General features: G+C 34.2%; 1 protein-coding gene across 1 annotated transcript; it reads right to left on the reverse strand.

Annotated features, from left to right (window-relative positions):
- Positions 1-2,572: 2,572 nt before the first annotated feature.
- Positions 2,573-10,154, reverse strand: LOC148304793 (ribonuclease H2 subunit B). Its single transcript, XM_088267695.1, has 5 exons — positions 9,951-10,154; positions 9,650-9,862; positions 7,784-7,917; positions 5,967-6,144; positions 2,573-4,021 (listed from the first exon to the last, which is right to left on the reverse strand). Exons 1-5 carry the CDS (start codon positions 10,066-10,068, stop codon positions 3,681-3,683), a joined length of 984 nt encoding a protein of 327 aa, XP_088123821.1. The 5' UTR covers positions 10,069-10,154; the 3' UTR covers positions 2,573-3,680.
- Between the last annotated feature and the right edge of the window lie 1,251 nt (positions 10,155-11,405).

An 11,405-nucleotide genomic window follows, 5' to 3' on the forward strand; every position in this document is an offset into this window, starting at 1 on the left:
AATATTTAGTAAATTCAATAGCAAACAATAAAATATTTAGTATCCAATATGACAGTAGTAGGACAGTGATGATGAACTATTTTTATTCTGTAGCGGAGTGTGTATTTATATTTTAAAAGTAACAATGTGTAATGTGTTATATCGTTCACCATTCATGTTTTGACTCTTAGTATTCAAAATACAGAAACCAATGAATTTTTGACAAAATTCAGAAAACATTTTAAGTGTAGCAAAAAATGTTTCACCAAAAAATACATATTATATGTGTATACAATATAATACACGTGATTTACCGACATTGTAAAATGAAAGATCGTCTATTCATATTCATAGATATTCACATTTTCACAAATTTTTATTTTCTACTTAACACAAAACTGTTGTACGGTTATTGCGCAACAAGTGTATCCACTTAACACAATCTTCTTTAATTTTTTTTTGTGAAGGTCGGCAATCATCATAGCAATTTTCACTTTGTCTGTATCCACTCTAAGAAGTGAGTTACTGCTACAGTGAAACCACTCTCTCAAGTTGTTAAGCCAGGATATACGCCTTCTTCCTATGCCGTATTTAACTTCCCTTTGGGCGACTGTCCACTACCCGGAATTTGACCGTCCGGCAGTCCGGTTTTGAAAAATGAAAGCGACCGCGACAGTTTAGCGTTATCGAATTTACCCGCTATGTGTTCACGCACCGTTCAAGGGCACCAATCCGAAAAAGTATGGACAAAAGCACAAGCCAATCCAAGCCAATCGTTTTAAAACGCTAACTGACGTGCCGGACGGTAAAATTCTGTGTAATCCCGTGTAGTGGACAAAGGCCCTTTACCTCGTTATATATGTTTTACTTGTATTTCTCTCCCGTCATAAAATGGCCACAGTATTCTCAAGCTTTCTTTTTTATAGTGTCTCCCTTTTCCCATGCATCTTAAAATATCTTAAGGTGGAGACTGACCGGACTGGGCATTTCGTCGTAACGTAACATGTTACGATGCGAGCATTCAGGCAGTCAGTACACCGAGCCGAGCACTCCATTCATAGAATGCTCGCTGATGCTCGCGGCGAACATCAGCGAGCATTCTATGAATGGAGTGCTCGGCTCGGTGTACTGACTGCCTGAATGCTCGCATCGTAACATGTTACGTTACGACGAAATGCTCCGGTCAGTCTCCACCCTTAGGTTCAAACCCTCTCGACCCGTGATATTTTGATCTAACACAATCAATCTGTAGTAATCTCGTAACTCTCAGTCCGTTCCTTAAATCTTCTGTAATTTGACCATTTAACAAATTAATTTTGGAGAAAACTATTTGATTATGTTTCCCGCTCAGTATGTATATACATAAAACCTTGTGTTATGTTTATTATTAGCAAAAACAAAAAGCTCAATCTTTTTTTCTAATATGTAATAAATTCAATATTACAGTTCAATTAATAAAAATATATATTATGGATGTCTGAACTGATACGGAGCATCTATTGTTTTTTTTTTTATACGAAAGAAGATCTGAGTCTGAGCATTCCAGGGCTTACGACCTGGCATTTGGCCGCCTCAAGCGATCACTTTATACTCTTGTGTAACGTTTAGGTGTGAAATTTTAGCTAATGATACTGTCATCAGTTGTAAATTTATGAAGCGTATAGCTTTCTCCAAAAAACAGGTGAGACTCATTCAGAATCAGTTTACATATTTTTTTAGGAGAGTCTGAAATAACATTTCAATTTTAGATACTTTTAATTTATAATCAGACGCTGGATTGCTACCCTACGTATGATATATCAACGAATGATAAAATACATATTGTAATTGATATTTTTAGTTACATGTATTCTTACAATTGAAGACGCATTAAAACAAACGCTTGTTCATCATCATCTCAACAAACATATTCCTCTCTTATTCCATGAATCTAAAGTGCAGGACTGATCACCCTGCCTTCATATTATCACGATCAAGTCAACACTGCGTCAATTCAATGTGGTACACAATGCATTGTGTACTACATTGGGTGCACCACACGGGTACCGATAGTGGCTAAAAGAATAAACTATATTTTCTCTACAGTTGGCAATGACTGAAAATCTTTTATTTTTATTTAATCTGTGCCATTTTGCTGTTATTTATTATTTGTCAGCAATCCTGAATGTTTGTATTAGTATAGAAAAAGGCACGGTATTCAAAACGGGTATTAAAAATATAGCAAAAATGTAAATTTTCTTTCGTTGTTGGTAATTACAAATGTAGAACCTGTCAATCTTATACATACTTGTAAACAGAAGACCTCATTTAGTCCAACTTTGGTCAGTTCAATTTCGCTATAAAGTCTTTACGCGGGAAATCATATTGAATGCTAGTCGCAAGAGTAAAATTAATTTTAAAAGACCACTTAAAAATTTATAGTAATTGTAAAGCAAATATTGTATATTTTGTTTGATTTTTGAAATATCTTACGAGTGAAAAATATGAAATAAAGAACTATTGTACAAAAATAAATTATTCAATGCCGTATGAATGTATGTTTTCTTGTAAATATTGTTACGATACTTTGTGAAAAAAATATATTGAAATATTATCTGGTATTAAAAAATATTGTTTTATTTTATTGTATTATTTAATTACGGCCCAAGTTAATTTTACCAAAAATATCAGATAGAAGACATTTAACATGGTAATTCGACATTAGCTCAGCCTCTCTTATATGCTATTCTGTATTCATAATTAATTCAATTATTACAACGAAATGCAAGTTTTGAATCTGGACCCACTCAAAGCATCACAATTTATTAGAAACCAAAGTGGATTTGATGCTTAAAAAAACCTAATAAAAGCTCATTTAACAATATTTAGAGAAAGTCTAAATTTAGTACATAAATATTGGATGTAACAAAAAAAAATATTTGCGAAAGACTTACTGCACTTAAAATACATTTTGATAATAAATGAATTAATACACTTCCAGGAATGAGAATCTTACATACATGCAAAAAACCTTTTAGCTCCAATTACTTCACATGAATTTCATTTGGTAACACTAAACGCGTATATATACATAATATAAATATACATTTACAAGATTCATAACTAGAATAGTGAATGTTATGGTGGGGGCTGACCGGAGCCACTTGGTTGTAACGTAACACGTTACGATGCGAGCATTCAGGCAGTCAGTACAGCGAGCCGAGCGCTCCATCCATAGTCGGAGCGCTCGCCGCGAGCGACGTTACGTTACGACGAAATGCTCCGGTCAGTCCCCACCTTTGCACAGTGTATAAAGTGTCACTTGAACTATTCAATGACAGGTATTTACAGAGCCTACAACCAACAATCGGAAAAGAAATTAAAAACCTTAATTTCTTTTAAAATATCAATTTAAAAAAAAATTTAGATAACTCGTTTATTACCGAAGAGTTGTTTACATTATATTATATATCAGGGCTGTCCAAAATACGGCCTGTGGGCTGCATTCGGCCTTTGGCTTATATTAGGATTGGCCCAGGATAGTGTCTTGTTTGGATAGCCCTGTTATACATCATGCATTGCTAGATGGATGGTGCATTTATGAAATACATTTTTCACCTAAATAGGATAGGCACTTTATAGTAACACACAACTTACGAGCAGGCCTGCTTGCCGCTGACAACAGAATTCACAATTATAATGTAAAAATAAACAGAACATATTCATTTCTTCTTCCCGAAGAAAGACATGATGTTTTTCGTTCCGCTAGCGGCTTTCTGCAGCTGTTTCTCTTTTACTGACAACACTGGAGTCTTGACCGGGACATTTGGTTTTGGACTGGTGAAGAATTCACTCTTGACATCGCCTGATTCTTCGATCCTTTTATTCTCCTTTTCTGTTTTAGGCTTCTTATTCTGGTCCGTGCCATTCTGTTCCGACTTGCGCTTGTTTCCAACTTTAGCTATCTCCTCTGGTTTGAATTCGAATCTGGCAAAAAGCAGCTGGCTGAGTTCATTGTCCAAGTACTCGGAAACTAGTCCGTGAGCGTACTTGAGGTAAGGCTCTAGAACAGACAGTAAATTGAGGATATGTTAGTAAAACTGCCAATAAATATCATTCTCAATATTATTAATATTTAAAGCATTTACTTTGTGGTAAGTCATTTTTACTTATTTATTTTTTAACAAAAATAAATATCAATATAGCAGTGCTCAGCACACTGACATTTTTTAACCCTTTCCACTCTGACCATTTTTTCTCATAACTGATCAGCTACTCAGATCAAAAAAATGCTACGTTTTTTTACCATTCAAATAAATATTTTGGTTCCCTAATTTTGGGACACTCTATCTGGCAATTCGTATGACCATGTTAATTAAGATTAACTGTATTTATCTGAAATATTTTTTGGTAGAATATACTTGGGAGATAGAGAAATCAGTGATTAAAGTTATACCTGTGCCGGGCCAGACATTGTGGCCCATTGAGCTGCCTACTAGAATCATACGGGCCAGAATGTCTGGCCTACAGAGTGGTAAGAGTTAAGCAAAAACTACCACGCATTTTGGTCTATTTCATAAGAGTGGATATTGATTGGAAAAAAATCGTTTTTAAAAAAAAATCAAATGTTATTTGCCATTAATTTTTAGCATAGGTATCATTTGACGTCGTATTGCCATTGCCTTTTGGCAGTTTTGTGCCATCTAGACAAAATCTGGAAAGATCGGGGTGTGAGTAACAACACCAACATAAAGCTTGTCAGGAATTTGGTCCACTTCATTTTTCTCTATGCTGCTGAAACATGGACCATAAAAGCATCAGAAAGGAGAAAAATTGACGCATTTGAAATGTGGTTTTGGAGGCGCATGCTCTGAATCCCATGGACAGCTAGACGCACCGGTGAGTCCATTCGTCAGGAATTGCACTTGGAAGGTTTGACTCTGGTCAGTGTTTGTACACGAAGGATTCTTTAATGTTTTACTTGGTAAATACCACTATATCTTAAAATCTATTGTGACACGTATTTCAATGCATTCCAAATAATTTTCAAAAACCGGTATTTAATGCGGAATGTATCGAACCACAGGCCACAATAGATTTTAAGAAACAGTGGTATTTACCAAGTAATATTTCAATTAAAAATGGATAGATATTGTGAAAAGTAACTGCCGAATCAATTGATGAGAAAGAATTTATGAAAACAGATAGTCCAAAGGTACATTTCCTTAAGTTCCACTATTACCAATACTTGTAGCCTGTGAAGAGATGATCAAAGGGTGAAGACTGACCGGAGCATTTCGTTGTAACGTAACATGTTACGATGCGAGCATTCAGGCAGTCAATACAGGGAGCCGAGCGCTCCATCCATAGTTTCGGATGCTCGGTGATGCTCGCCGCGAGCGATGTTACGACGAAATGCTCTGGTCAGTCTCCACCAAAAGACGCTGTGCTATTATGATGCTATTGACCATTTATATTTTACAGAAAAATATTTTTTTAATTGAATTAACCCATTGCACCACTAATAAAGATGACATAATTTGCTCATTTAACACATTTTTTTATTACAGTAACATTAAGACAAAATACACACAACATAAAAATCATGAAAGCATAATTTTTGTTGTTGTTCTTTAGCTTGATCACTATGATTTATGTATCATTATTTTTTTATGTGTTTTTGTTAATAAAACACAACTTGGTAGACTCAAAAAATGTGTGTTTGATTTAACATTTAATACATAAATTAAAATGGAGTTCTACAAATTAAACGCCAAATCAATAAATAAATAGATCACTATGGCTCATCCCCAGGTAATTTTGGAAGAGTGTGTTCAGGTCAGAGCTGTGAAAGTTATTGTCATTCACTTTAATGAAAAAAAAATCACTTCAATGACAAACTGGCGAATCGCCGGCTTTGAGTCGGTGACAAATTGACCTTGGCCGTAGATTGCCGGATTTGTGTTGCAATGGGTTAAAATGATGAATGAAGTAATAAAAAATGTTACCTTCATCATTCTCCCCTTCATCCTTCAGAGAACTAGTAACAAACGTGTTGGAAACAGCTCCTGACTTCACATGCAACTTGAGGTCTCTCAGAACTTTCACAAGACGTCTGACCTTTGCCTCCAACCAGATAAGGGTCTTTTCTTCATTATATTTATAAGCACAAAGATCTACTGGACCCTGAAATAAATAATTTTTTAAAAAAGGTTAATAATACATCGATATACAGGATGTTCGTTCGTCAAGTCTGTAAAGGTGTTAGAAGTCATTAGAAGCCCTTATCACCATATTTGCTTTTGTGAAAACTGCTGAGGTTTCAGACATCGCTCACTCCTTTTAAGAACGCCATAAATAAAAAATCGTCAACTTTCAGTTGTGCATGTTTTCGGAATGCCCAGAAAACGTACTATATCCCAGCAAAAGCGGCATATTTTGAACTTAATATTTACCCGCCACAGGGCAGAAAGGGTTGTTTTTGCATTTTGAAGAAAAGGTATTGTTTTTTTTTTTTTAAATATACTAAATATTTTTCAAATGGAGAAAAAACCTTCAGGTTTTACCTAAAAAGATCTGTTGCACAGTAAAAAGTTCAATAAGTGGCTTGATATTTATTTTTAATAAATTATATCATATTTTTAAATTTTAAAAACGTTCTGAAAAATCAAGTTTTTTGATTTATTACGTTCTTGAAAGGAGTGAGCGACATATCAGCGGTTTTTTATATTTTGACTTCGAACTTATACTCAAATGGCTACTTGTATCCTTTTTTCCTTACCTGAAATATGTACCGTTTTAATACAACTCTGTTTTCTTTCAACGCATTAAGAGTATATATATAGTGAACTCGTTTAAATGCAAACAGTAATGCCGCGCTTTTTTGTTTTGCGTCTTTGAAGGAATTTAAAAAGATATACAGTAAAAACACATTGTTTAAAGAAAACGCTTAACAGAGTCTTTTACATACCGTTGGTAGAGAGCGGGAGATGCTTACTTTTGGTAAAGCGCGAGATGGCAAAAAATTGTACAGTTGGGAATAAGGTTTGCGGTTACTTGTGATTGGTGTACTAAGGATTGGGCGGCAGACTGTCTGAGTATAAATAAGGTCGGGGTTTGTAAAAAACCGCCCGACAACAATGTGTTGATTGGAAAATTAATTATTTTGAATTTTTAATAAGCCAATATAAAAAAATTATGTAATTTTGTCACATTAATAATTTATAGTTGATGAAAGCAGTGAATAAAATCGGAAATTTACAACATTTTGAGTGTGTCCAAATACTTGTTCACAAATCTGGATTATCTCCAATTATAGGAGTATTTTTCATATAATTTTTTGAGGATATGACAGTCTTCAGCGCTGAGAGATGTCAAAAAATAATACGAAAATCGGAAATATTATAATATTTACTTTGCTTATAATTTTTTGCTTTTTCCTGTAATTTTATTTCAACTTGATGGAAATATTTTTTAGAATTTCAAATCACAATTCTTTTATTTAGTTTTGTATAAAAAATTGTTGGAGGGATAAGAAGTTTAAAATGTTTTTTGAATTACGTCTAAATTCAAATTATAGTTGATAAAATTAATTTGCTTTTTCTGAATGTACTATCCTATCCTTGCGGCATATTCCCAAAGTTAATTACGACCCGCTACAGATTACAATTTGGGTACATCTCAACCCATTTTCAATACTAAGCTACTATTGTAGTTGCAAACCTATACTTCTATGAGTTTGCAAGAGTTTTAAACTGCTAATATGTTTCTTGAAGAAAAATATTAATACATATACATTTAAAAGCACATTTATTTATAAAAATACCTTTAAGTCAGCAATGGGACTCAGATCGCTAACAATACAAGATAGCTTCCTTAAGTCCTTTTCTTCATCCGATGCAAGAAGTTGTTCAAGAGGAATGGCACGATTCATACATTGAGATTTCACATGCGGCAACACTGGAAACAAAACAATCATTTGAAAAGAGAATACTATAAACTATTTTTTTTTACTAACCACATGGTTTAAATAAGTACCTACCTTCATAATCAAAATAAAATAATGTTTAAAAAAGAACACTAAAAATATTTTTTTACTAGCCACGTGGTTAAAATAAGTACTGTAGAACGGGGCTATTTGAACTTTGATGTGTTACTTGAGCCCAATGCAAAAAAAAAATAGATTGTGGTATCAATCGAAGTATTGTGACAATAAGTGTCACCTGTCAGGGAAACAATGTATCATGTCGATACGTTCATTATTGTAGATCAAATACAGATTTAATTTTTTTTTTGTACTGGGCTCAAGTAATATTTCAAAGTTCAAGTAGCCCCGTTCTACGGTACTTATTTTAACCATGTGGCTAGTAAAAAAATATTTTTAGTGTTCTCTTTTCAAACATTGTTTTATAATTATTTCTACGGTACCTAACTTCTTAATCATAAAACAATGCAAAATGGAAAAGCAACATATTTGAGCCGAGTCTTTGAAATAGAAACTTAGGACATATTAGAAGTTCCTATTGTTAATTAGAAGAATTTTTTATACAAGATAATTTATCATTGTTAGTATGATGGTGGATTACAGGTCATTGAATTGAAACATTGAAAATTAGACAAAGAAGATGAAGATGATAAAGAACCAATTGACTATAAATGTGACTTAACTGCATGCAACAATAACAAAAAATAACTAATTTTTGTTATTTTTTTCTTCCAAGTCATCTGTTTTTCATTTTTTACCCAGGAATTAATAAATTAAGTAAACCTCCAAAAAACTAAGTCTGCTTCCATAGTGTAATGGTTAGCGTCTTTAGCTAGCGTGCTGGAGGTCCCGGGTTTGATTCCCAGGGGGGAAAATAAATATTAGTGATTTTACACTCTTATATTTATTGAATATTACCCTGGACTGGTCCCTGAAGCGCAGGAGTGATCGCCTTGCCTTTGTGTCAATACGATGCAGTGCCCTATGCACCATTGAGTGCGGATAAGGGTTAGAAAAGTTGGGTTGTGGTCCCGTGGTTAGTGTCGCGGACTCTTGAGTCTGAGTTTCTCGGTTCGAACCCACTCTACCACAATTTGATACCTATTTCTAATAATGAGCCGCTTAGGCTCACAGAAATAGTATTAAATTGAAGTATTTTTGTAAATAATAAAAACCCACATATTTCTCTTTTTTTTTTAAAGAAAAATTATAACAAAAAAGAATAACTGTTAATTTATCTTAGTTAACCTAGTATTGATTAGTTTTGAAGTAAAAACTGAAAAGTCAACAATACAATTAAGTTATATGGTGATTTTATTGGAATCGTTTATTTTCCCACTAATAAAAAATAATAAATAAAGGTCCTACCCCCTATTTATCCTTCATCGTCTCAATGACACAGCTCTAAAATTTAGACTTAGCTTCGCATACGGTGTTTGAAAATGATGCGGAATGCATCGAAACACATGTTACAGTAGATATTAAGAAATAGAGGTATTTACCAAGTAAAACTTAAATTTAAAAATTCATAATGAAGTCATCTTGTAAGTTATAAAATGGAAATCACAAAGGAATGAAAATCACAACGCTAGTGGTTCAAATATAGTTTTGTTTCAATTAACCTATTTGATACTATACTTTGGCAATTTTGTGACATAATGAATTCTGAACAACCACAAAACAAAATTAAGAATATATATAACTTACTTATAAAGATGGGATCAACAGGGGTGGTCATATAAATACTTCCATCTGATGTTACAGTTTCCCCTATTAGCCAAGAGCTGAAAGGTTCATCGTGAACACGTATTTCATAAAGCTTCTTTTCCGAGGCGTTTAAAATATACTTCGAGGGCTGCTGTGTTCCTGGGTGCATCAGAGTAATGATTGACGTTGATGAATTGTAAGGAAAAACTTTATCTGCGAGAGAAAATATCATATTATTCCTAACGTCATAATTTTTTAAGGTTATATTATTCCATATAGTATTGAATCAAAATTTATTTACCTTTTGATATAAATACGAAAGCATTTTCGAACTTTGATTTTCTTGATTTTGGTTTTTCATCGTCTGTATTTTCATTTTCAACAATACTGGATGAACGAGTTGCTCTCGTTGTCGACATTTTAATAATTTAAATTAATATATTTACTTCTGTTAATTTGGCCAAAATTTTGACACCCCGCCAAATACTTGTTTATAGTTTTCTTCTTCTTATTTTTATCTTTCTTTGATGGCTTTTCACTCTTGAAGTGAGTTCTAGCAACACCAAAAATCTAGCCAGTATCCAAACTTTTATTTTTATAAGAAAAGTTATAATTTGATGCAATTATGTAAATAATATTTATTTTCTTTTTGCAATATTTTAAATTGTTTACCCTTCTAGAGGACTTTTAAAAACCCACTTTTTAAGAATAGTCCATTCAAAAGAATATTATCCATGCGTATTATTTTTTAAAAAAATTATTAATTTTGCATAGGACGGGATAAAGGAAAGTTTCTATTTATAATATACACTATGGGAAGTTGGGAAGGAGATGACTGTAAAGGTAAATTGCTTCCTGCAGCTGATGCGAAGTGTTTCAACCTAATGCACTGATCAGCTGATTCCGGTCTGGTGTACAGTCCTACTCACATCTGATCGAAGTCTGATCCCTCCACGTCCCAAAGTGTCCGCCATCCAAAGACAGAAGTTGATGGCTGGATACTCGCGTCCTGGGACGGCGAGATAAGACAAACCAATCCAAGAACTCAAAGCTGATACTTTGGAGGCTTCTCTAAGCTCCTCTCCGTCAACGGACCTATAGAGGAGTTTACTCGAGTTAAGGGCAATTTTATTAGGGCGGTCCAGGGTGATCTCCCTGACCGTTATAGCCCTAAGGGCTGAAAGCATCCTGTTTTGGACAAAGTCCGTATTATACGCAACTCGACCGCCTGAAAATTCGAGTGCTGAAGTGTCCTGAATTTGATATATATTATGATCGGTACAGAGATGCGAAGCGAAGGAATTCCTAAGCCACCATCTGGCACTGCAGCATGAAAGAATGCTACTGGTATGTCTTTAGTGAGTTGTAACTACTCCCTGATTTTTTATTGCACCAAGACGTCTAGCTTGAGCATGCCACAATTGCTTCTTCCCAGAGTCAGCTGATAGAATAGGCACGGAAGAAAAACGCTTCACTCCATTATCAATCGCTGCTGGGGTTTCAGAGGTGCATGAGACAACCTTTCGAGTAGGATTCTCAGTGACTGATTCGTATGGAGAGGGCCGGTAGAGTCAAACGCCACGCCAAGATACTTCCTAGATAGAGTGTGTATTAGGACAAGGAATGACCCCACCGTCCAATCAGTGAAAGTGTCCTTACTGGTAACCTTAAATTGGCGCTTTTTAAGATTGTTTTCTATTGATAGAACTGCGTACTTGTGTGAGTTAAAGATTAAACTGAATCTCTCTGCCTGTAG

This window comes from Brachycentrus maculatus, unplaced genomic scaffold, assembly GCF_059751285.1.
Source record: "Brachycentrus maculatus isolate JH-2025_06_01 unplaced genomic scaffold, ASM5975128v1 h1tg000303l, whole genome shotgun sequence".
NCBI classification, from domain to species: domain Eukaryota; kingdom Metazoa; phylum Arthropoda; class Insecta; order Trichoptera; family Brachycentridae; genus Brachycentrus; species Brachycentrus maculatus.

Coding starts and splice junctions, on each gene's coding strand:
- LOC148304793 (XM_088267695.1), bottom strand. CDS start 10,068: ATGTCGACAACGAGAGCAACTCGTTCATCCAGTATTGTTGAAAATGAA. Junction 7,918..9,649: donor TGTTGATCCCATCTTTATAA/GTAAGTTATATA, acceptor TTTTGTTTCCAG/TGTTGCCGCATGTGAAATCT. Junction 4,022..5,966: donor TGAAGGGGAGAATGATGAAG/GTAACATTTTTT, acceptor TGTCTGTTCTAG/AGCCTTACCTCAAGTACGCT.